General features: G+C 35.2%; 1 protein-coding gene across 7 annotated transcripts; it reads right to left on the bottom strand.

Annotated features, from left to right (window-relative positions):
• Positions 1-3,660: 3,660 nt before the first annotated feature.
• On the bottom strand, positions 3,661-7,071 carry LOC112285042 (chaperone protein dnaJ 49-like). Of its 7 annotated transcripts, none has more exons than XM_090252075.1 (4): positions 6,973-7,071; positions 5,763-5,949; positions 4,981-5,650; positions 3,661-4,646 (listed from the first exon to the last, which is right to left on the bottom strand). In XM_090252075.1, the coding sequence occupies exons 3-4, from the start codon at positions 5,542-5,544 to the stop codon at positions 4,047-4,049; spliced, it is 1,164 nt and encodes a 387-aa protein (XP_090108201.1). In that variant the 5' UTR covers positions 5,545-5,650; positions 5,763-5,949; positions 6,973-7,071; the 3' UTR covers positions 3,661-4,046. The 7 variants fall into 7 exon arrangements, with proteins under 7 accessions (XP_090108201.1, XP_090108199.1, XP_073391606.2 ...); XM_090252073.1 differs by having other exon boundaries at positions 6,900-7,030; XM_073535505.2 differs by having other exon boundaries at positions 4,981-5,568; positions 6,900-7,030.
• Between the last annotated feature and the right edge of the window lie 19,811 nt (positions 7,072-26,882).

The following is a 26,882-nucleotide window of genomic DNA, read 5'->3' as shown; positions in this document are numbered from 1 at the left end:
TTTACACCTACCGAAGTCAATGAAAATCCATCTTATATTCCACGTATCTCTTCTTGAACCATACAAGATAGTGTACATATCAAGAAAAAGAAAAGCTCCACTTCTTCTTATAAAAGTAGACAATAATGAAGAGTTTGAAGTGGAAGAAGTCCTAGATTCAAGGCATCACCAAAATAAATTAGAATATCTTATCCATTAGCGGGGATATGATATTAGTGAATGCACATGGGAGCCAGTAAAGAATCTTACAAATACAGCAAAGAATGTGGAGGCTTTTCATTGACAACATCCATCAAAATCAAGATAAAAACCTTCTTTATAAAAGAAACAAGATCTGGGCTAGATAATATTCTACTTTCAATCTTTTTTTAAAGCTTCTTTGTAGTTGTGACATTGAGGAGATAGAGAATCAACAACCAATGGATTCGACTGAAGAGCCTTTGTTTGTTGACCTGTCGAATGAGACATTACGATTATCACAACCTTTAAGACAACGCAATCGAGATGAAGAACCTCAAGAATGACATATTTTTCCTCGAATAGATGGCGAGATACAATGCATTTGGTATCACGACCTTGGAAGAGACTCCTGATGTTTGGTAATTTTATTAGAAGTAGGAACAACTCTTGACAGTGTTCCAAATATTTTATTTGAAAGAAGTTATGAAGCCTTCAACAACGATCAGATAACAGGGCAGTCTTCCCGCCTTGATATGGGACACTATCAATGGTTGAGAGGCCCTATCAACCATCTTCAAAGACAACAAAGATCTGAGTATGTGGTGAATATAATTCATAGCATCATAAATTTCTTTAATATATGATGATCGCTCTTCGTGGAACTCGTCTCTAGAAGGGGGGGTAATATCATGGACATATGTATGTAAACTAGTAATTACTTGTATAAATAGGTAGAAGTAAGTAGAAGTAGATAAAAGTAAGTTAATTCTATAATATCTTTTATGGAAGCCTCTTAGAAGCTTTACAGACATTGCTTTGACTTTATAGGTGTCTTTAATTGACTTTTTGGATTAGAAACGTAGTCAAGAAGTTGGCCATGTGCCACACATGTTGTTAGTTTGAAGACCAATTGTCTTTCTTTATTAAAAGACATAGCATACTTTTAGTAATAAAAACTAAGCATATGTATATAATAGTTATTAATGGTTGTCTTTTTATCTTTAAGAAATGTTACCTATAAAACCATTCCTATAGATATAGTAACAAATGTTTATAATAGCTTAGTAGCATTAAATATTATTAGATTTATTTTTCAGCTAATTATTCAAGATTTATTTTGACTAAAAAAGTATGATCATTGGATAGACTAGGTTTTTTATAATCTTGATTTTTTCTATAGTAAAAGCAAACTTTTACTAATTAAGAAGTGAATCATAAGTCTATAATAATCAAATTTTAATTTGTAAGAGGAAGAATTTTATGAATATTATAAAAAATAATTATATTTGTAGTATATGGAATATATTTATTTTGAATAATAAAAAGACTTGAAGCAACATTTCAATCCAATATAAAGATTGTCTAGATTGTCTAGATTTAAAAAGAAGAATGTAGATATTTTTTTAAAGCATTATTTTTATAATTACACAATTGATCTTCAAGAAAGAGTTCAATTTTCTTTTAATTAATCTATACATTATCTTTAAATAAGTTGGCTTCACTCAAAGGAAGTATTAATAAGAATTTGGCCAAGAATTTCATACACCAGTAAAAATCTTTATCTAAAGCTATTATCTTTTTTATAAAGAAAAAAGACATATCAATATGAATGTATGTAAATTATTAAGAATTTAACAAGGTTACTATTAAAAATAGTTATACTTTATTTTTAATATTAAAATTTTTAGATCAATTGAATCAAGCTAAGATCTATATCAAAATAGATCTAAAAAGTACATACAACCTAATATGCATAAAAAATTCCTTATAATTGATCTTATAGACTTTTCTAGCTATTACCTATATTAAAACAACTATGGTCTTTTGTTTTTGTGGATTTTATTATAGATCATTCAATTTCAAGCTACAATTACTTTATATTTATAATGTTAGATTGCTTTACTAAAATGATACATTTTGTACTATATACAAAAACTATCACAAATGAAGAAACAACTAGATTTTTTCTTGACAATATCTATTGCTATTATGGACCACTAAGAATTTTATATTAGATATATGTACTCAATTTATATCTAAGTTTTGAAAAACCATTTTAAAATATTAAAGCGGAACATAATATTATTTTTTATTTTTATAATCAAAATAATGAATAAATAAAGCAAGTGAATTAAATATTAAAGTAGTATTTGTAACATATTATTAGATAATTCTTTTGTCATTGACAGAGTTTATTTGTAATAATACAACATTTTGTTTTACTTCAGAATTATAAGTATATGCTAATTACAATTATCATCCATAATTTTATACTTTTGACTTTTCAAAATTTGATAATTTTATGGCAAAGGTTTAACAAATTAATTTTTAGAATTACATACAACAATGAAGGAAAAATTAAATGAAACTTAGAAACAAAAAAAAATCAATACAAATATTTATTGCAAAGAACAACCTTGATTCTACATTGGCAACAAGATTTTATAAGTTGATTACATGTTTCACACATTAGAAACTTGTGGTACAAATTAATCATGTAGTACTAATGTTGGAAACTTGTCTTGCAAATTAATTAAGTATCAAATGATCTACAAAATATTATCATTTAATTCTTTAATTAGATAGTACTTATAAAAACAAGAATTAATCATTCCTCATTCTTGTCAATGCCTTTCTTGTTTCTAGTCAAATTTTAAGAATCTTTAGTCTTTGTGTATTTGGTAATAGCCATTTTAATGCTTTGATTTTCTTTTTTGCTATATCACTTTGATATGTATCTTATTATTCATACTTACATTCCTCAAGTTCTTATCATTAACAAATATCTTCTTTTGTTTGTTTACATTTCTTGAATTCTTGTTATTAAAGCTTAAACTCAAATAATAAGTACTAAATTTCAAATTTTGATTCAAGCAATTAATTATTTATAATTGTTACAAATCAAAGAATAAATTTTTATATACTTACATCAATAAACTTTTATTTTCATGATACACTCCACATCCTTCCAATTTGGTGATAAAATTGGAAATCTCAAACAAATTAAAAATCATATATTACATTTCTTATCATTTAGAATACTAAACTATATCAACCGTCCAAAAGTAACCTTCAATTTCTAACCAATATCTCCCTTATAAGAAAGGAGACATGCAATTATTCCTCATAGATCTGGGTTGATAAATAAATCATTGTTCCTAAACTCTAAATAAATCTGGAAAAAAAATACTTGCTTTGACATAAACACCAAAATGTCCAATGCTCTCAGAATATTCATCTGTGATATAGTTTTCTCATATCTCATTCACAAACCAGTTACCGAGCCCACCTGCACAAATATATCATGAATTGTTTCGAATACGAGGCACATCCGTCTACTAACTTGCAAGAGGCATATCCACGTGTGCAAAAACAATATCGTCCACAAATTTAAAACACGCGAGGCCTGGTAACCTGTGTCAAGCTAAGTTCCTGGGTTCCACACAACAATATCCGACGAACATCACAAACAACCCCAAATTGTGTCAAAGAACTAGTGGATCGCCCACAAACATCTCATTCTCAATCATTTGTGTACAAGTTGTTTTCTCCACGGCTAAACTATAAAGACTGGAAGCCAGAATCCCTGCCACTGAAGTAGATTAGCAACCGTCACGACACAAGTCATACCATCATAGGCTGTGTCATTATCTACCCCACCAAACCAGCGAACAAAGATTTCGGGGGAAAAACGGAGCGGTTGGTGCCTTCTACTAAAAAACTTGAATGCGTACAAGGGGCAAACTGAATCGCGCAGAGTCTTTATTCCACCAAGTGCTCCCTACGCTCTGGTGTGCCATGCAGAATAATCTCAAAAATGACCGTCATTCCTTTAGTTGCTAAAGCTTACCACATACATGTACATGTCACGACCTATCGAACCGTTTCAGTCGGTCGCAGTTCGGCGTCTCCGACGATTGACCCCACCTTCTCATGCCCAGCTCCATTCGACAATTCTGTACAAGTATGTCTCTGTACTCGCTCTCTACCTGCCCTTCCACTTTGCGTCGCGCCGCACTTCCCGGTGGGTACTCCTTGTCGAAGTTGTGCGACTTCACGTAGTAATGCACCTCATGCTCCGCCGTCTTGCGTTGGATCTGGTACGGAGCTACTGACATCAAGTTGAACACCGGTTGCGAGAACGGGAACAGAGACACGATCAACAGAATCAGGATCGGTAGAAGCTGTAGCAGGCTCAGCAGGTTGATGGAGTGCGCCTCTCCTCGCTGTGCCTGTGTGAAATGGGGGGCCTGTGTCCGCACGAATTGTGCCCTGCGGAAGTTGCCGTTCGGTTGTTGCATGCCGAAGAAGAACGAGTTGAATATGTCATTCGCATCAAACACGTCCTCGTAATAAACAGGTGCTCCTCCGTACTGCCTAGCGCTATGTCTGTGCCTGACGTGCTGGATATCTTCGTCGGGCCCATCCCTGTCAAACTTGTCTCGAAGATCCGCATCGCTCAAAACCTTTCTCATACACCGATGCAACACAAACACAACGTCACGTTTCGATGAACATCGTACGGAACACTAATTCTCTCCAACCTAACACCCTCACTAAATCTTCAAATACGAGGCGTCACATGCTCCCAAACACGACACACTCTTGAGCTACCAGCATCAAGTTCAAAATTACATACCATACAGAGTAGGGTATTCGTCACATCATACAACTAAAGAAAGCACGACCAATTATGCTAACGCCAGCAAACTGCATTGCAAATGTACTCGTGGACCAAGCGCACACAAACACGCTGTCAGAATAACCAGCCAGTCCGTACGCAGCCCCTTCTGCACCAACCTGAAATGCTTTCGACACTGATTTGAATGCCTCCTCCGCTCCTGGTGCGCTGTTCTTGTCCGGGTGAACCTTTAGCGACAGCTTCCGGTACGCCTTCCGCACCTCCCCTTCCGAGCACGTCTTCGTCAACCCTAAAATCTCGTAGTAATCCTTCGTCCTCCGAATGCGACGAACGATCTCGATCTGTTCGGGCGTTGCATCCGACACCGACGTGGTCGACCTACTGCGAGGAATCCCGCTCCTCCTCCCTTCCTCATTTCCATTCGCCTCGCCCTCCGCGTTCACCGATCTACTCCGAGGCACGCTATTCGCCCTCCCCTTGCCATCGTGCACTCCGTTGCCTGCTCCTGCGGGGAACTTCGACTCCCTTTCGCTCCCAGAGTTCTTCGCCGCAGCAGGTTCTTCTCCTTCAGCCAACTCCCGCAGGAATGCATCCACTTGAGGATTCGGATATATCCGCTTCGCCATGTTCAAAAACTTCAATGCGCGAGCTTTCTCGCCCGACTTCATTGCACTCTCACCCATCCGCATGCATCGCAAACCCTCGTCCTTATTCCCATCCATAGCTGACCCTCCACTCAGAGCCAACTGCAATATCTCTCCAACGAACAGTTCTCAAAAAAAAAAAAAAAAAAAAAACCACGAAGCTTCCTCTCGACCGCTCTTTAACCTGCACGGCACCGCAACCATGTAAGGGCTTACCAGCTTCGCCGACCTACAACAAGACACCACGAAGAATTGCACGTCGCGACTGACCACGAGTCAAACTCACGAAGCAGTACCTTTGTCCTTCCCTACTCGTCCATCAGCGGAACGGATCCATACCACGGCAGAACTGAGGCCCGCACTTTGCTCTGCCGGCCAGCTGTTGACAAGAGCTGTGCTTTCTCTGGTCTTCAGTGCAATATTTCGATCTATCCCAGTCAATCTTCCGACGGAATTACAAGCCGCACCAATTTATCGCCTTATCTATTTCCAAACAGTGCCGAGCAACAATGTCATGCAGGCGTAATGACAGGCATAACAAGAACAATCCACAACAGGCACCTCCAGTCTTGAATGACTCCGAACACATTCTATGATGCCTTTTGTAAAAATGCAAATTTCAGGTGCTATCACAATTTTCAAAAAATGACGAGGACGGACACCGGAGACAGGAGGCCTCGGTGGGCCAAAATTCTTTAGGCTTCAAATGCTGTGAACCTCAAACCACTGCCTTGCGCTTGCAGGAAAGAAATACTACTTAATCCAAGCATGAAAGGAAATTACACTTAACCAGAGTAGTGTCATCTGAGAACCCTAATTTCGAGAATAGGAGCCGTAGTATCTCGGATGAATACATTGAAACTTACTATTCCATGCCTGAACCAACCTATCATAAAAATAACTTAAAACATCAACTAGTATACGCAGGGGAAACTGCTCCGACCACAACCGCACGTTTTCCAAACCCAATCGCAACGGCTATGGACAACGGCAAGAGCAAAATTCAGCATATACACAGTACAACTGAGCAATTAAATCACCAAAAAGGTTGCAGTGGCACGAATTGCACCAACAGAAATCACGCACGTCTTAGTCGCGATGAGCAAACACCCGAAAAACGAAACAATCAACACCACAGAAATCGTTCAACAAAACCCTATGATGAGTCGAGAGCAAATCTGCGATCGAAAACACCTCACATCTAAACCGAATCAACGCTCACCGCTCACCTGAAACAAATAAAAAAAATACAAAAAGGAAAATAAATAAAACAAAAATAGTTAAATCTTCCCACCTCTAACGCTTCACGAAATCACCGAGCGGAAGCAACCGAAGCGCACCAATCCCAAATCTAGTTCCCTTAAAACCCCAAAAGCAAACCAATGCCGGCCCAAAACAAAAGCCGCGAAGCTCCAGAGGAGCACGGAACTCACAGGAGACAAAACCGCAACTCAATATGGCCCGCCACCAATCCGACCAAAAGCTTAAGAAGCTACACTGGCTTACTGGTGTTGGCGAGGCGCGCAAGGTCCGAATCGGATCGACGAACACTACAACACCACCAAGCAAGCCCCACGAAAGAGACGACTGACTGAGGCAAAAGAAATCCTGGCTCGGCCCAAGCCTGGACCCCCCGCTCCCCCTTTCTCTTTCCGAGCCTCGTTGGCTCGGCCCCGGGCCTACGTCGCGGGTGGTGACTGTATGGGTGTCCACTCTGGGTTCGGTACTGAGATCCGCAACTGCGCTGGTCTTTCCTGGGCTTGGTCATAGATTCGGGCTGTCGCTACGTAGGTTTGGATCCCTCAAGTTGGTTGTCGTGTCGTTGGTGGGTGCTGCTGTCGATGTGGTGGTCTATCACCATGTGTGTGATAAATTACATGGCCTTATGACCACACTCAAACGTAATTGTATCACTCTTAAGAAGCTCAATAAATGTGTTTCTTGTACAAGTGAATTTTGCACTAAAGTGATCATGAATGGATGATAAGAAAAGTACTAAAGTACACAAATATATGTTTCTAAAATTGAAGATGGAATGATTTAAAAAATGCAATTAATTTGTTGTAAATAACTCCCTTTAAATTAAATTGATTGAATCTATTATAAATACTGAAAATTCCATTTAACTTTTCATTCTTTTTTCTAAAAAAATTATGATATTTAAATGTATATTGATATTTTATGAAATAAAACAAAATACAAAAGTTAGTTTTTTTAGAATTTATTTAATATCTAACTAATTATAATAACTTTTGTTAAAAATGTATGTTTAAATATTTTTCAATATCTTTAATTAGTATAATATTTTAAAAAAATTAATAGATATTTGAATTCATATAGAATTAATTGTTATAAAAATAAATATATTTATTTATCATTATAAATTAATGCATTACTAAAAAAACCATTATTTATATATTTATCAAGGATACATCTAAATAATTATATAATAAATAAATAGATTAAGAGTCTAAAATGTAGAACAAAAGATATATACACTAGAATTTCATGTAATGATCAAATGATAAGAATGTCCCTAATTATGGGTCCTACCAAAATAAAGCCCTTCTAAAAGTTTCTAGAAGTGGGTTCTACTATGAAAATTGCCTTAAGCCTTTCTAAAAGATTCTATGATAGATCCTACATGAACCACCATCTTAATCTCAATTCTAGAAACTTCCTAAAAATATCTCTAATTACATATCTCTATGTGCAAATAATATAAATATCTTATTCATGCCTTGTTATAGCTAATCATCTTCTACTAATACAAAATATCTTCATTTCACTCCCAATGATATTTTTAAATGATTTCCTAATAATAAATAAATTTCTGTGCAGGTTCCTATGTTGCATCATGGATGAGATAATCTTTCTACATAACTTTGTACTAAAATTGCAAATGTCCATTGCTACGATGAAGATAGCAACACTCCAAAATATTGTCCATTTCATATTCCTATTGATCATCAATCAAAATTAGTGGTGGTAGTAGTAGTTGATGTTAGTCCAAAAAAGTGCCCTGGTTCAATATCAAACTTCTTGAACTGTAAAACATGTAAGATCAAATGGACCCAAATATGTGGCAAAAACTCAAGGCAGTATGCAACATCAAAAATTACTACAAAAATCCGAAGAAATCCAAGCCATAAAGATGTTAGCTTATGAACTTAATTGATGAAGCAAGTGGAAGGTTAACATTAGAGAATAATATTTGATCACCCTCCCGTAAGGTCTTATACTGCCAATAGTTATTTGCATATTATTTCTGTCAAATCTATGTAGTATAGAGACAGTGTCATGTTTCTTGCAAGACCATCATAAGCCATTGTATAAACTCTTCCATTATTAGATTGCTAATATCGATGGAACAATAGAGAGTTGCTAGCATAATCAAATGTTGATTTGTGTTAAAGAAGAATGATGAATGATCGATATTTATTTGAATATTATCATTGTAGGTAAACTCCAAAGGCATCAAATATTCATTCTAGTCATTATGGTGAATTGCCACAAATGCTTGTAGCATATCCTCTCAAGTCTAATTTGCATGCTTTGTTTGTTCATTTGTTTGAGGATGGAAGGCTATTGATATGGCAAGTCATGTATATAATAGCTTAAATAAGGTCTGTCAAAAACTCCTCGTGAAGCATGGATCTTGATCTAAAATAATGACACAAAGTAATCTATGGTGACAAAAGATAATATCAAAAGAAGATTTGTATAAGTGTTGAAGCATCAATATTGGAGCATCTACAATCAAGTGAAGTTGCTTCGAGGATTAATCCACAAAGATAGCAACTGCAGTATGTCACGGACACAAAATACAGACTTGAAATCTAACAAGAAGTTTAAGAAGAAGTGGCAAAACTAGATTAAACAGATGAGTACAAGAACAACACCAGAAAGGTGAGCTAGAACTCCAAGAGATGTGTTGTCGAGACTGAAGAATCCTTCAGCTTCGACTCCTATATATACTACTGAATAGGAAGCTTCTCGAGCTACTTCCGCTAACTAGGACGCTTCTCCAACAACTTCTACTAATTAGGAAACTTCTCGAGCAACTTCCTAGAATCTATCAGAATATTCTAGAACCTTCTAAGAGAATCTTTAGGGAATATTCTAAGAATCTTCTAGAACCTTCTAAAGGAATCTTTAGAGAATCTTTAGAGAATATTCTAGAAGAATATTCGAAGAATCTTCCAATGTATGCCCATGACATCACCTCCTCTTCTAGCTTCGAGGTCTCCGAGAAGCAATGTTGTTATCAGTCAATACCAACGCAAAAAAATGAAAATCTGTCGCATCACATCCGCTATGAATTCCAATTGTTGTTCGCGAGGCAAATGATTCATCGGCCCTCGGAGCCAACGGTAGTGACCAACACCTTCAACCTCTGACCAAGCGTGGACTTCTGTGTCTTCATTGTGAAACTGTCCTCCAAATACACCTTCTGGCTGACCGTCGTAGGCAGGCTCGACCTCAAATACAATTACTAGCGATCTGTTGCTCGGTATCCTCCGACGTCGTCGTGGTGCAGGCGGTTCTTCATCTCGCGGTCGTCTTCATGAGCTAGTCGCTTGAGATGACATAACAAGTGTAGTATCTTGACTATCCATGTCTAAAGGCTAAAATGATGAGAGCAAACTATAGTTGCTAACAAAGTTCTACACTATCGAACTATGGGTTTTGGAGGTGCCCTCCTCCCTTTTTATGCTACTTGATGAGCAAGCTTCAGCAAGAAGCTATCGTTGAATCGGCTTAGGTTTATGAGGATATCGTTGATGAAATTCTTGTACCTTTTTTGGCGCATTGGCAAGATTTTCGGCACGCTCCCACGTTCGTTCATTGATGTCGTATCCACTCCAATGCACTAAATACTCTAATTTTCTTCTATTACGCCGTGAATCTAGTACCTTTTCCACCTCGTATTCCTCATGGTTTTCAATTTCGATACTTGGTGGCGGACTTTGTACTCTTTGGGGAAAAGCTGACTCTCGATAAGGTTCCAACAAAGACACGTGAAAGACTGGATGTACCTTCATAGTAGCTGGTAACTCCAGACGATATGCCACCGGATTGATCTGCTTCCCGATAACAAATGGCCCTAATCTCCGATAGTCCAATTTGTCACATGGCCGCTTGGTCTTGATATTCCGTCGAAGAAGCCATACTTTACTTCCAACTTTAAAAATAGGCGCCTCATTTCGATATTTATCAGCAGATGCCTTGTAACTCTCTTGGGCAGATTGTAATTGAAGCTTCAACGTCGCTTGAAGCTCCGATAGTTGCTTCACAAATCCTTCAGCTGCTGGGTTGTTATTTGCTGAAGAACTCAATAAATCGAGCTTGGGGTGGTATCCGTAGTTGGAGAAGAATGGTGTTTGTTGAGTTGACGCATGAAGAGTGTTGTTGTATGCGAACTCAGCAAGCGGTAGATATGCAGTCCAATCATCTTGTTGATAGTTGATGGTGCATCGTAAATATTGCTCCAAAACTTGATTCACCCGCTCTGTTTGACCGTCAGTTTGAGGATGAAAAGCCGAAGAGAGCTTAATATCCACCTTCAATATCTCAAAGAGGGACCTCCAAAACTTGGATACAAACTGAGTACCTCGATCCGACACGATATCATCTGGTAGGCCATGATAACGATATATGTTATTAAGAAAGAGTCTTGCGGTGTCTTCACTTGACGATGTTTTCTTGCAAGGCACGAAATGCGCCATCTTGGTAAATCGATCTACCACAACAAAGATGCTGTCAAATGAATTCGATGGCGGTAGGTCCGTAATGAAGTCCATAGAAACTGAAGACCATGGTCGGTGCGGAATAGGCAATGGCTGGAGAAGTCCATACGGACGATGTCGAGGGATCTTGGATCTTGAACAAACATCACAAGAAAGGACAAATTCCTTCACATCCTTCTACATTTGGGGCCACCAAAAATCTCGTGAAATGAGCTCCAAAGTCTTGTTGAATCCAAAATGTCCCGCAGCTGGAAAGTCGTGGCGAGATTGAAGTACTCGGAGTCGAGTTGGTCCTTTCGGGATATACAACTGCTCCTCAAAATACAAAAGATCTCCCTCCACCTTAAACTTGTCATTATCGACACGTTGTTTGATGTCAAGAGCTATAGAATCCTCAATGGTCGCAGTACGTACCTCGCTGAGGAAGCCGTCATCGATAGTTGCAACAGTAGCAAAAATCCTGAATTTTTCTGGTTTCAACAATGTTGTACATTGTTGATCAAACGCTGCTTCTCCAGCCTTTGGCGCAAGATACGATCTCCTCGATATTGCGTCAGATAATCCTTACTGTTTTTCAGGGCGGTAGGTGATAATAAAGTCAAATCGTGATAGAGACATATTCCATCGAGCTTGACGACGATTCAAAATTCGAGCTGTCATGAAGTACTCCAAATTCTTGTGGTCCGTATAAACAGTCACTGGATGTGCAGCTCCTTCGAGGAAGTGACGCCACTCTTGGAAGGCATCCACTATAGCAAGCAGCTCTTTGTCGTGGATCTCGTAGTTGATCTCAGCAGCAGAGAACTTCCGTGAATAGAACGCAACTGGGTGAAGCTTCTTGTCTAAGCCCATCTGTGAAAGCACAGCTCCCAAAGCAAAATCTGAAGCATCGATCTCTAAATAGAAAGCCTTTGCAAAGTCAGGGTGTACCAAGATTGGAGCCGTAGTGAATGCCGTCTTGAGATCTTCAAATGCTTTTGCTGCTTGTGATCCCCATTCGAGCTTGTCTTTGCTTGTTAGACGCGTGAGTGGTGCAGCAACTTGAGAATACTTCTTGATGAAGATCCGATAGAAGTTAGCAAATCCAAGAAAACACTGAACATCTCTAACCGTCTTCGGAACTTCCCAAGATATAATTGCTTCTATCTTTTTTGGATCCATCTTCAAGCCCTCTGTAGTCGCAATGAAGCCCAAAAATTCCATCTCATTCTGGTGAAATTGACACTTCTCCAACTTGGCGTAGAGTCCTCGTTCGCGTAGTTTTTCAAGAACCAAACAAACGTGCTTCTCATGTTCTTCTTCATTCTTGGAAAATATGAAAATATCATCCAGATAGATGACAACAAAGTCATCGAGGTACTCCCGAAAGATGTCATTCATCATATGTTGAAAGACCGCTGGAGCATTGGTAAGACCAAAAGGCATGACATTGTACTCAAAATGGCCATACCTTGTACAAAAGGCTGTCTTCCATTCATCTCCTTCTTTGATTCGCACAAGGTTGTAGGCTCCTCTTAAATCAATCTTTGTAAAAATCCTTGCACGTCCAAGTTGATCTAGGAGGCCGGAGATCAAAGGTAAGGGATAGCGATTTTTCTTGGTCACCTTGTTGAGTCCTCGGTAGTCCACGCACATCCGCAGTGAGCCATCCTTTTTCTTCACGAATAGGATTGGTGCTCCAGCTGGCGACTTTGAATGTCGAATAAAATTCTTGGCTAGATTCTCATCGATGTACTTCCGCAATTCTGCCAACTCCGTCTGCGATAGGTTGTATATTGGACCAAAAGGTGGTTGCGCTCCTTCCTCCAAGTCTATGGCGCAATCATATGGTCGATGTTCCGGCAGTATATCGGCGTTCTTCTTCTGAAACACGTCTTCAAAATCCCTATATTGCTCTGGTATATTCGATGTTGAGATATTCTCGCCGCTAGTTGGAGTTGCATAAATGACAAATGGTGCGCCTTCCTTGGACGATCTTAGGAACGCTCTCGCTCCAATAAACATGGATTTCTTCATGTAGGTTCTACCAACAGGTTTATTATTATTTTTTTCAGGAAATGTTATCCTTCGTAGCCTCCAATCAATGGACGGATTATGATCTTCTAACCAAGAAAGACCAAGGATAACAGGGCTTGATGGGGTTCTAATAATATTAAAAACAACGTGACTACTATGGTCCTTAAACACCACTTCTATAGGTTCTGATTTGTGGGTAACGTTGCCTGACAATAAGGGTCGTCCATCTATCACCTCTACGTGAACAGGTTTGGACTTCTGTACTAAACGGATCTTGTGGCGTTTAGCAAAATCTTCATCTAAAAAACAAGTAGATGCCCCCGAATCCAATAAAGCTAAAGTTTTTTGTTTTTGAGGGCCTAAAAACAAAGGAATTGTAAAGCAACGGGCAGGTTGGACAGAGAAGGAGGAACCTGATTGTTGTCGTGATATTAGATTGTCCAGCCGCACGGTTCCTACTGTGGCTGGGCGTCGTCGTTTTCCGAAATCATCGCACTTCTAGTCTTGACAAGGTGCCAATTTTGCTTCTTTGGGCAATTTCCAACCTTGTGACCTTCTTCTCCACAGTACAAACATAACCCTTCCTTCATACGCCGTTTCTTCTCTGTTGGAGTAAGAGATCGGACACGCGCCGTGTCGATTTGCATGTCTGTTGCCTCCAAATGTGAGTTTAAGCTATTTGCAGACATAGTCACGTCGTAACGAGTCATTTGGTGTCTTGGACGTTGGTCTTGGCGACGTTGGAATAGGCGGTTGTCACACTTTACAGCTTGGCTAATAGCTTCGTTGAGCGTTTGAGGATCAGGAAGAGATAACAGCAAGTCCTTCACATCATCCTTCAAGCCCCAATAAAACTGACTCACCAACGCCTCTTCACCCCAATTAATGTCACTTGCCAATTGTCTGAAATCCGAGGCATAGACTGATGCAGAGCGTGTTCCTTGTCGTAGCGATCGGATCTTTGTTGTAGCCCATCGAACTTTATCATGCTCGCCAAATGCTTCTGCAAACGCCTCCAAGAACGTTTCAAAGTTGCTCAGGATTGGCGATCGCTTCTCGAACAAGGGAGTAAACCAAGACAGAGCTTGTGCTGTAAGCAAGGTTCCAACAAGCCCAACACGCGCTTCCTCCGTCGGATAACGTTCGGGCTGTAAAATTGTTATCAACCTGATTTGGTTGACAAAACCTCGAAACTTGGAACGAGTTCCATCAAACTTATCCGGAAGACTAACTCGAGGCTCCTTTCGTTGTAGGACTACTCGATCTTGTTGAACTGAAGGTAGAACTGCTTCTTCTGGCGCAGAAGTTTGAGGCTGATATGCTTTAGATGGCACTATCCCAGATGCTCCATTATTATGGAGTCCTACCATGACTCCTTCGATCTCTGTTGTCCTATGTGAGAACGAGGCAAGAGCATTTATGATGGCGTCTAGTTTGGATTCCAAACTTTCAGCCATTTTAACGTCTTAACCTTCGGCTAACCTTCAGAAAGAAGAAAAAAGAGTTTTGACAAGTGGACAATATTGGTTCAGAGGAGAGTACTCCGCAACCTCTAAAACGCCTTAAGACTCCAAGATGAGGGGTAATCCACTCTCTCCAAGAAGAATAAGGCTCCAATATTGAGAAAGAAGAGATATCAGTTTAGAGGAGGGTAATCCGCAACCTCTAAAACACTAGCACACCTTCAAGAAGAGGGGTAATCCACTCTCTAACAAGAAGGAACTAGCTCTGATATCAGTGAAAATGCAGTCTCGACAAACTGTCACGGACACAAAATACAGACTTGAAATCTAACAAGAAGTTCAAGAAGAAGTGGCAAAACTAGATTAAACAGATGAGTACAAGAACAACACCAGAAAGGTGAGCTAGAACTCCAAGAGATGTGTTGTCGAGACTGAAGAACCCTTCAGCTTCGACTCCTATATATACTACTGAATAGGAAGCTTCTCGAGCTACTTCCGCTAACTAGGACGCTTCTCCAACAACTTCTACTAATTAGGAAACTTCTCGAGCAACTTCCTAGAATCTATCAGAATATTCTAGAACCTTCTAAGAATATTCTAGAACCTTCTAAGAGAATCTTTAGGGAATATTCTAAGAATCTTCTAGAACCTTCTAAAGGAATCTTTAGAGAATCTTTAGAGAATATTCTAGAAGAATATTTGAAGAATCTTCCAATGTATGTCCATGACACAGTATGATTATGAAGCATCTACAATAAACACATAATAAAATCCATAGTCACTTGCTTCTAACATGCCATAGATAGTGGAATTGGTTGTAATAGCTTAAGAGATGCTATGTTACCTATTTTGTTATACTAGCATGATTTACAAAAATATACAAAAGCTTAAACATTATGTTCCAAACTTGTCCAAAATCATATCTTTTAGATTCGTTCTAAAGTCTTTTCGTGCCTTAGGTATCCAAATATTGGGATATTATGTCCTTCTTGAAGTATGTATGTCTAAAATATAGCATCGTCAAGTACATGAATCTACTTCTTGAAATAGACCAAGCCATTATTGAAATAATAATTTTGATATTGTACATTACTTATTTTTAGTCAATTAGTAACTATCTTGAAATAAGCATTACAATATATAGATTTCTTCTATTTTGCTCTTCTTATTAAGTCTAAAATGACACTACCAATGGTAACAATTTTTGCTTTGTCATCTCATTCAGGTTTTAAGTCGAGTTTACATGATAAGGTGTTCGATATGATATATTGTTGCCTTTGTTTATATTCAAGCTGAATGTCAAAGAGTTGTAATTGCTCTTTCCAAGGATGATGTCATGATTTCATATTTTTCAAATGTAAATTATATAACAAAGATCGGTGGTTAGTTCCAATAGTCACTAGCTTCTCGAACAAATAGTATCACCACACCTTTGTAGTATGTATAATTGCTAGTTGCTCTTGATTACATAATGAATAATTGCGCTTTGTCCTTTTGAACTTATATGATTCATATGCCACATATTGAAGGTCTTTATCAAAGTCTTATTGAAGAACCACACCAAAAGTAAAGTTGAAAGGATCAATGTCAAGTATACATGGAAGGTCGGGATCATACAATTATAATATTGGAGCAGTAATTAGTGCATCTTTCAACTCCTCAAAGGCCTTTTTTTGTTCCAATTTCTACTCAAATAGAGCACCCTTCTTCAATAAGCTTATCATTAAGGCAACAATATGTGTAAATTACCAAACAAAATGACAATAATATCCAGTAAGGTATCACAGACATACGCATATAAGCCAATAATTACATGTATAAATAGGTAGAAGTAAGTAAAAGTAAATAAAAGTAAGTTAATTCTTTAGTATTTGATATAGAAGCTTCTTAGAAGCTTTATAGATGCTACTTTGACTTTATAGGTATCTTTAATTGACTTTTTGGGATTAGAAACGTGGTCAATAAGTTGGCCATGTGCCACACATGTTATTAGCTTGAAGAACAAGCTAACTATGTGGCCCACATGTAGAAAAACTTATCTTATAAGTCAAGGCATGTATCCTACAAAGTCAACACATATTGAAGGTTCTATAGAACGTCGCCACGTAGTCCCTAGTTAGATAGTATATATAGAGATAAGAGTGAAGCCTTCTTCACTCTTATCAACTCCTTTTTTGCTTCCAATCTAGTTTCAAGGGTCTCTAGTTTTCTTGGCTTTTGGCAATAGCCATTCCAGTTTTTTTCTTAATATACATATCAAGTTATTTTTATTTTTTCATCTTTCTTTGAGAGAAGTTTCACTTGTTTATTTATCTTTATTATGTTCTTGTCCTTGACAGATTGACAAGAATATACTTACAATATGAGAGCTTTGTCTAATCTTTATTAAAAGTAGATTATCTTTTTTTCTTAATAAGACATAAGCATATTAGAAGTTGTAAATTACCCTCTTTTAAACTGATATTGTCCTTAGTATTTTCTTTGTTCTCAAGTCCTCTCTTCTATTTATCTTGGGTGATATTAGACATCTTCTCTTTTCTAAGTGTTATCATGGCAGAACTTGTTGAAATGAAGAGTGCAATGGCACAAATGCAAGAACAATTGAGGAAATTAATGCTTGCGATGCATCAACTCAATTTACTATGATAAGGAGCAACAGGATTGACATGAAGTGAAGATATAGAAATATTTGAAACTACTTCAACATCTGTACCAAATCATGTCCCTTTTCCTATGGTGGAACATCCTTCCAATGTTAGAGAACCAAGAATTACCCTATATGAGAAGTTTGATGGCACTAGATCAAAGTTTAGAAGATTCATCAATCAAGTACAACTTGTGATTGAAATTCAATCCCAAAGCTATCCAACTCCAGGATCGCAAGTTAGATTCATTGGTATGCTTCTTTCAAGTTCAGTATTATTATGATTTTCATCTTTTCTTGAATGAAAAGATATAATATTGGATAATCTAGAAGCTTTTTTGGCAGAATTTTGATCGATCTATGGAGAACATGATGTAATTCGTATTACAACCAATAAGATCCATATTTTTTATAAATCACAAGTTCAATAGCCAAAAAGAAGCTTAAAATCATCTTTACCTCAAAGATTTGACATGTGTCCATCTCACATGTATAAACTTATAAAAATTTAGTGATGTTACACACTTCAAACCTCTCAAATTTGTTGATGATTCTTTGTAATGTCCTTAAAATACTTTTTTCAATTGCTTGCACCTTTTGTTGTTTTTCCATAAATATACAAAAAGCCTTCAAAAACTCACTAATATTTGGTCCATCCAAAATATTCGACTTATTCAAAGACCTTGATGACATATCCTCCATTTTGTTTTATAATGTTCAAAAATTTTCCTTGAAATACTCTAATAAATATCTTATGATACTTTAAAATGCTCCAATATGTCTATAAAGTCCTATAGTACTCAATGATAATCAAAATATTACCATTGTATTTTAAGATAGTCTCCAAAGCTCCAAGAATTCAAAAAGCTCCAAAATCAATCTTCTTTCCATCAAATGGATGATCAATCCCAATAACCACCAATGAAACTCAACACCTTCCACTTCAAACTTTTTACGTCAGATTTATCTATTAGAGACCATATACAAGACAAGTATTCAAGATCAAGAAATGGAGTTAGCTCAACATTGAAACAATAACTAGATACAAGGCAAGAAGGTCCTGGCTAGACCACAAGAAGTGAGTTGTCAAAACTCAAGATCCCCCTAGCCTTGACTCTTATATATATTAGGTCCTAGGAAACTTCTTGAAAAGTTTTCATGAGGCTTGAAAACAAAGAAAGCTTAAGATCCTTCTTTGGCAACTTTCTAAATCATTTGAAGCATCTTAGAACCTTCTAGGATTTCCTATGATCTTTTAGAACTTTCTTAGAATCTATTAGAACCTTCTAGAACCTTCTTAGAATCTAATAGAATCTTCTAGGATCTACAAGAACCTTCTTAGAATCTTTTAGAACTACTTAAAACCTTCTTAAACCTTCTTCAGTTGTATGTTGGTGACATCACCTTCTCCTCTATCTTTGAGGTTTCTAAGAAGTAATATTGCTACAAGTTAGTATATGCACAAGAAGTTGAAGATCTATCACATGGTGTCTATTATATATTCGAGTTGTTTTTCACAAGGCAAATAGTTATTAGGTCCTTATAGCCATTGATAGTGCCCTGAGCCTTCTATTTGTAACTAAGCATGAACTTTGATATCTTTGTTATGGAATTGTCATACAAACAGTCCTTTTGGACATCCTTTATAGGCAAGTTCTAGCTCAAACACAACTATCAGTAACCTATTACTGAATATCCTTTGACGCCTTTGTGATTCAAGTGGTTCTTTATCTCAAGGTCAACTCTGCGAGTTACTTGATTGAGATGGTATGATTAGCAAGGTGTTTATTTCTTGACTATCCATATGATATAAAGTAGTCAAGATCAAAAGAATATAAATAGGCTATAGTTGTAAACTCGAACTACTGACTTATATTATTCTAAACATTTGAAAAAATTGCGTCTTTAGAAGTTGTCTTCTCCTTTTTTCAATGAAGCCAAGAACTAAGAATCTTCATAGTGAAGCTATCTTACTAAATTATTTTTCTTCATTTTGTCAGTTTTGGTTTAGATGGATGTTATTGATGGAACTTTTGAATCTTTATTTGTACATTTATAAGGTTGCGAGTTGATTTCCATAAGCAATTGTTGATATCATATCTACACCAATGGACCAAATATTCAAGTCTTTTATATCTTATCCTTGAATCTAATACCGCTTCTACCTCAAATTCAACATGATCATTGATTGCAACTATAAGAAGTGGTGGTTGTCTTTCACTTAGTATATTCAATTCTTTATACCTTTTCAAAAGAGAAACATGAAAGAGTAGATGAATCTTCATGGATGAAGGTAACTTCAAGCAATAAGTTACATTATTAATTTGTTTGTAAATCATAAATGGTCCCAATCTTTGGTAGTCCAACTTATCACCTAGCTTGTTGGTTTTTATATTGCATCAAAGAAGTCACACTTTGTTATCAACTTGGAATGGAGGATGTTCTTTCTTCAATTCATTGGCAAGTAGCTTATAATATTATTGAGCTCTTTCTAGATGAATCATGATGGTTGCTTGAAATTCGGCGATCTTTGTAGCAAATTCTTTTACTATTGGATTTGACAACCTTGAAGGCTGTATCATATCCAACTTTGGATGATGACCATAGTTTGAATAGAATGGCATTTATTTCATAGATGCATGGATTGTATTATTATATGCAAACTCCGCCAATGATAAGTAGGAAGTCCAGTCATTTTGTTGTTACTTGATGGTGCACCTCAAATATTGCTCAAGAATTTGGTTGACCTGCTCCATTTGGCTATGAGTTTAAAGGTGGAAGGCAGAAGAAAGGTTGATGTCAATCTTAAAAATCTTGAAGAGTGCCTTCTAAAACCTTGATATAAATTGTGGTCCACAATCCAACACAATGTCATTTAGCAACCTATCGTAATGATAGATATTGTCAATAAAGAATACTTTTGTCTCTTCACCAATAATTGAGTTCTTGCAAGATATAAAATGTATCATCTTAGTGAATCAATCAATAACTATGAAGATAGTGACAAATGAGCTTGATGGTCGAAAATCTATAATAAAATCAATGGAGATAGATGATCATAGTTGTCTTAGAATATGAAGGGATTGAAGAAGTCCATATGGTTGATGTCAAAGATTATTTGACTTTGAACAAGTATCACATGATAGTACGAATTTTTTTAACGTCTTTCCATATTTTAGGCCACCAAAAGTCTCTAGATAGAAGCTCTAAGGTCATGTTGAATCCAAAATATTTGATTGAAAAAAAATCATGGTATGTTTGAAGAATGCGCAAGCAAGTTGGTCTTTCAAGAATGAACAAATATTCTTCAAAGAACAAGAGGTTGTCTTCATAATTGAATTTAGAGTACTCTTAAAGAAGATTATTTCCAAGATGCTTGATATTAAGAACAAGTAGGCCCATATTTGATATTTTACAAACTTGATGAAGAAATGATAAATCCACAAGCATTGATACATTGGTTGTTTGAAGATAAAATTGTTCAGGCTTTAACAAGGTTTTTTTGTTATTAATCATATCCTGCCTCGCTTTCTTTTAGTTCAAGGTAGGAACATCATGATAATACATTTGATAATCTTTTTTGGCTCTTGGATTGATATGTGATGTAAAAGTTACATCATAATAAAGATTTAGTCCAATGTGCTTGGTAACCATTCGAGACTTCAATTGACATGAAGTATTTAAGATTCTTATGATTTGTATATATAATCACCTGATGAAAGGTACCTTCAAGAAAGTGGTGCCATTCTTGTAAAGAATCCACGATAGAAAGCAGCTCTTTATCATAGATTTTATAGTTGATTTCCATCACTGAGAATTTTCTACAATGGAATGTAATTCGATGAAGTTTTCCATCTTCTCTATATTATGATAAGATTGCTCCCAATACAAAGTTTGAGGCATTGATCTCTATAAAATAGGGCTTGTTGAAATCCAGATGAATCAAAATTAGAGCTATTGTGAAAGCTTTAAAAAGCTTCTTTTGCTTTGGGGCCCTAATTCAATTTGTCTTTGTATGTCAATCACATAAATGGAGCAACGATCTTTGAATAATTCTTAAAAAAAACCATATAAAAGTTTGTAAATCCAAAAAAGCATTGGACATCACGTACAATTTTTAGCTTTGTTCAATCGATGATTGCTTGTACCTTCTTTGGATCCATAAAAAGGCCTTTGTTGAAAATAATATATCCAAAAAATTTGACTTGAGGTACATGAAATACATGCTTCTCTAATTTTACATCTAGCCCAGCACTTTGTAGCTTTTTTGATATAAGGTGGATATATTTTTTGTGGTCTTTTGGATTCTTGAAAAAGATTAGAATATCATCCAAATAGATAACAACAAAGTGATCAAGATACTCATAAAATACGTCACTTATTAAGTATTGGAATATGGTTAGTACATTGATAAATCCAAAAGGCATGATATTGTATTCAAAATGTCCATATCTAGTGCAAAATATTGTCTTCTATTCATCTCCCTTCTTAATACATACCAAGTTATATGCGCCTCATAGATCTATCTTTATAAAGATCTTTGCTTGACTAAATTAATCAAAAAGTCCAGATATCAACAGTAATGGATATCAATTTTTTATTGTGATTTTATTAAGACCGCAATAATTAACAGACATCCATAAAGATCCATCTTTCTACTTCACAAATAATATCAGAGCACCAGCTCGTAACTTAGAATGTTGAATAAAACTCTAAGCCATATTTTTTTCAATAAACTCCTTTAAAGTTGCAAACTCATTTTGGAATAAATTATAGATGGATCCAAACAGTAGTTGAATACCTTCTTGAAAGTCAATTGCACAATGGCAAGGGCAATGCTTTAGCAAAATTTTGATATTTATTTTTTCAAAGACCTCTATAAAATCCTTATATATCTCTGTAATTGTTGTTGAAGTAACCACAAATTTCGATTGTACATTTGCATAGACAGAAAATGTAGTGCCTTATTTAGCCACCTTTATAAATGCTCTAGCTCTAATAAATAAATATTATTTAAGTTTTGGCTTGTTGGATGTTAGAAGATTTTTTACAGATCTAAAGGTTCTATGATCTACTAGGGAAAATTTTAACTTTTGAAATACCTAATCTATACGTGGATTGTATTTTTTAAGCCATGAAAGCCCTAAAATGACTAAACTTTATAGTGATCTAATGACATTGAATACTACTTGGCTGCAATGGTTGTCAAAGATTATTTTTGATAAAATTGTTTCATGAGTGATGCCTCAAGAAAATAAAGATCGATCATTTATTACTTCTATATGTATGGCTTTAGATTTTTTGACCATACAAATTTTATGTGATTTAGAAAATACTTTGTCAATAAAATATGTAAGGAATCTCGAGTCAAGTAATGTATGATACTCTAATTTTGTGATTCCTAACTATACATGTATAATAAAATAATAGAAAGGGCTAACAGAGAGTACAAGATCTTTTTTGATTTGTGATAGTAAAGAATTTAGTCCCATAGTCCCTATTGTGGTTGAACGTTCTCATTTTCTTGCAAAGCTTTTGATGATGTGGCTGCACTCCTCATTCAATATATACACTAAGATTTTTGTAAACACCTATCAACCTTGTAGTCAAGTTTTTCATAATATAAGCATAGATCAAATTCACTTCAATGCTTTTTTTCTTATTCAAAAAGAGATTTGAAGCAAACTACATTAATTTGTTTATTTTTTGCTTTCAAATGCTCATTAAAATTGGATGGTGAAGAAGCTGCAAAATAATTGGTGTATACATGTGGCATAATTGAAAAATATTTATCTTATCATTGTTGAAATAAATAGTTCATGTACTTGATAGCTTGATTAATAGTTTCATTGAGTATTTGAGGATGTGACATAAACAACAATAAGTCCTTGACATCGTCTCTTAATCTCCAATGAAATTGGCTCATCTATGCATCTTCTCCTTAATTTATATCACATGCTAATTGTCAAAAATTTGAGGCATATGTTGATGCAATATGCATTTTTTATCAAAGGCTTTGAATTTTAGTTGTTGAAGAACAAACCTTATAATATTCACCAAATATTATCAAAAATACTTTAAAATTATACAATATAGAGAATTTTTTTTCAAATAATAGAGTAAATCAAGATAAAGCTTGACTTGAGAGGAAGGTTCTAATCAAATCAAGATGAGATTCTTCAGTAGAATATTATTTAGATTAAAAGAAGGTGATTAGTCATACTTGGTTTACAAAATCAAAAAAATTTAAAACTTGTACCATCAAACTTTTTCAAAAGGCTGATCCTTGTTCTTTTGCTATTATTATTATCAGATCATTGCCTTAAGTAGATGCATCTCCCATGTTTGTTAAAGAAGATATAGTCGTTTGAGAATTTGGAATTTCTATTGCTATTTGATGTAGTCATTGAGGCACTTTGGTTCTCTGACCATTATGTATGATCATATATAGTTCTTCACTCTATTTTGACAAAGTCTTTGTTCTGATCCTCAATGCTTCAAGAACATTAATAATAGAAACTAACTTGATCTCTTTAGAGATTGTCATATTGAATTTTTCACCTTCTACTGTAGAAAATCAAAGAAACACACGCATTCAAAGGAAAAAACCTAATCTATGGTATAAAGAAAAAAAAAAACCATAAGAATATTAAGAAAAGAACAATATTAGTCTAGAAAAAGATAATCCGCAATCTCTAGAATGTTATAGTACTTCCAAGAAGAAGGGTAATTCATTCTCTATTAAGAAAGACTAAGCTTCTAATATTGTCTTATGGCAGACTCCACAAATTATTATAGACCAAATACAAGACAAGGATTCAAGTCGAAGAAATAGAATTAGCTTAACATTAAAACAATAATTGAATACAAGACAAGAAGGTCCTAGCTAGACTACAAAAAGTGAGTTGTCAAGACTAAGGATCCTCTCAGCTTTGACTCCTATATATACTAGGTCTTAAAAAACTTCTTGAAAAGTTTTCATAAAGCTTGGGAACAAAGCAAGGCTTAGATCCTTCTTCGGCAACTTCCTAAATCATCTAAAGCCTCCTAGAATCTTCTAGGATTTCTTATGACCTTCTAAATTTTTTTAAGAATCTATTAGAACCTTTTGGAACCTTTTTAGAACCTACTAGAACCTTTTGGAACCTTTTAGGATCTACAAAACCTTCTTAGTACCTTCTAAAACTTCCTAAAAACTTCTCAAATCTTCTTTATTTGTATATCTTTGACATCACCAATTATGTCATATTTCATAAAGTCTTGCATGAAAATGTGTTAGGCACTTGATTGTAGAAGATAAAAGGAATTTGTAACAAGAAGTCTTAACCACTCTAATAAAATCATATATATATTGCTATAAAAGCTTAATAAACATAATCAAGTATCAATTAAGTCTAATTATTATTATTTTTATTTTTGAAATAAATTACAAAAGAAACATAAGAAATTCAAAAGAACCTTCAAAGAATCTTAAGAGAATCCTAAAGAAATCCTAAAAAAAACCTAAAGAATCCTAAAGAAATCCTAATGAAATCCTAAAAAAATCCAAATCAAATCTTTAATCAAACCAAATCAAATCCTAAAATAAACCAAACCAAATCCTAATCCTAACCAGAACCTAATTAATTTTTTAAATATCAAACAAATTTCTAACAACTTTACAATAGATTTTGAAATTCAATAAGTAATGTTTGAACTATTCATTTTAATTCACATTTTTCACATTTTTTACTAATTAAGTTAATAATAAGCAAAAAAAAAATAAAAATGATTGAAAATACCAAATAGACGATAATCTCAAAAATATGCTTAGGTATTGGCTAGCCTCTTTCTTTGATCTTGATGCCAATCTTCTAGAACCAATTATTCCTGATTGAACTATTATTTTGCTTCTAAACTTTACACACTTTTTAGAAATCAAGTTGACCAGCTCTGTGAAAAAAAAATTATTTCAATCTAATTAGTGCATTGACAAATATCTAAGAAAACCTCATTGGTCTTCAAAACCTTGAATTCCAAGACCATAACCCACAAAAACCTTTATGCTTTCAATCTCAATGTTTGATCAAATCCAAATTTATAGCATACATCAAGCACAATTACATCCACAAACCTAAAAAATTTTTACCTATAAATCTATTACCAAACTCCTGAAATTACCCAAAATGTCAATCCCATTTTATTTTTTAAAAATCATAGTCACTGAAAACAATATCAAATTTACAAAGCCCTTATAAAGTTATTATGTATCCAAAACCTTCAAAATCAATGCCTAAAAAAATTCTATCAAGTTTTCTCTCAAATTCTACTTTTTGATTAACAAAAGAACCCTAGAATCATTGACGAGGCTTGGTTTTGTGCCTCGGGGTCTGATTTTGATCCTAGTTGGTAACCAGTCTTCTACTGGTATCAATTTTTGTTCCTTTTGAGATAAATTCTACTAAAATCAATTCCTAACTCCTTCTTATATAACTTTTATTTTTCTATTCTACCTTATTTTTCTTTTTTTATGATCCTACCAAGTAAGTAGAAGCCACTTTTTTAAAAAGAGAGCATTATTATTAAAATTTTTAATACCTTCTTATCTTTTATCTATATTTTTTTAATTTATCTTTTAACTTGGATCCTCTATAATAAGTTTTATATTATTATCTTTCACCATATAGTTATGTTATAATACAACAATGTACTTTTTTAAATGAGACCCTTCTCCAAAGTTCATCTAATGACTTTCTTAACACTTCAAGTTTATTCTGTACTAGGCGATAAATTGTTCAACTTATTAATTTGGCCCCATGATCTATTTTTATTTAAAAGGAGGTACCTTGATTAAGTGACATGCTATAAGATAATTTAATCACAAAGACATCCCAATATTCATATATAAGTTGTTCTATCTCTTTTGTTCCTTTGGTTGTCTTTTCCATGATTAAGTCAAGATTCAAAACCACTACATATATCAGTTGCCTATATCATATTTACTCTTTCAAAAAGGTCATTCTTACAAATAAGACCTTAGTTGCAGATCATTTTACTATCCCACATGATATAGAGGTACAAAGAATCACTGTGTATTTTCCATCTTTGAAAGCAATCGTCTTTGCTAGCTAATTGGCTAATTTATTCTCTACCTCTAGCCATAACATACTAAAGATAATATCATATCTAAGGTTTATTATTATAATAAGATATAAATAAGATATTTATATTATTGACATATATGAATAGATAATTAGAACCATAGAAGTTTTTAGAATTGGAGTTAGGTTAGTAGACCAGGTAGGATCCACCGTAAAACTTTTTAAAAAGAATTTAAGGCAGTTATTTAGATGGAGCCCACTATAGAACCTTCTAAAAAAAAATACCTTAAGATGGTTATCTAAGTAGGATCCACCACTTATAAACATTCTAGAAAGTCTACGATAGTAGAACAAAGTATAAATAAGACTAGTTGGGGCCTTTTGGGACATTTAGTCAGGTATAGCTTTAGACCTTTTTTCTTAGTAAAATTTGGTTTCGTATCTTTTTAGTATAATTTGTTCA

Source organism: Physcomitrium patens, chromosome 7 (assembly GCF_059467195.1).
Source record: "Physcomitrium patens ecotype Gransden chromosome 7, ASM5946719v1, whole genome shotgun sequence".
Classification (NCBI taxonomy): domain Eukaryota; kingdom Viridiplantae; phylum Streptophyta; class Bryopsida; order Funariales; family Funariaceae; genus Physcomitrium; species Physcomitrium patens.
This window is presented reverse-complemented; position numbering and strand designations above follow the sequence as displayed.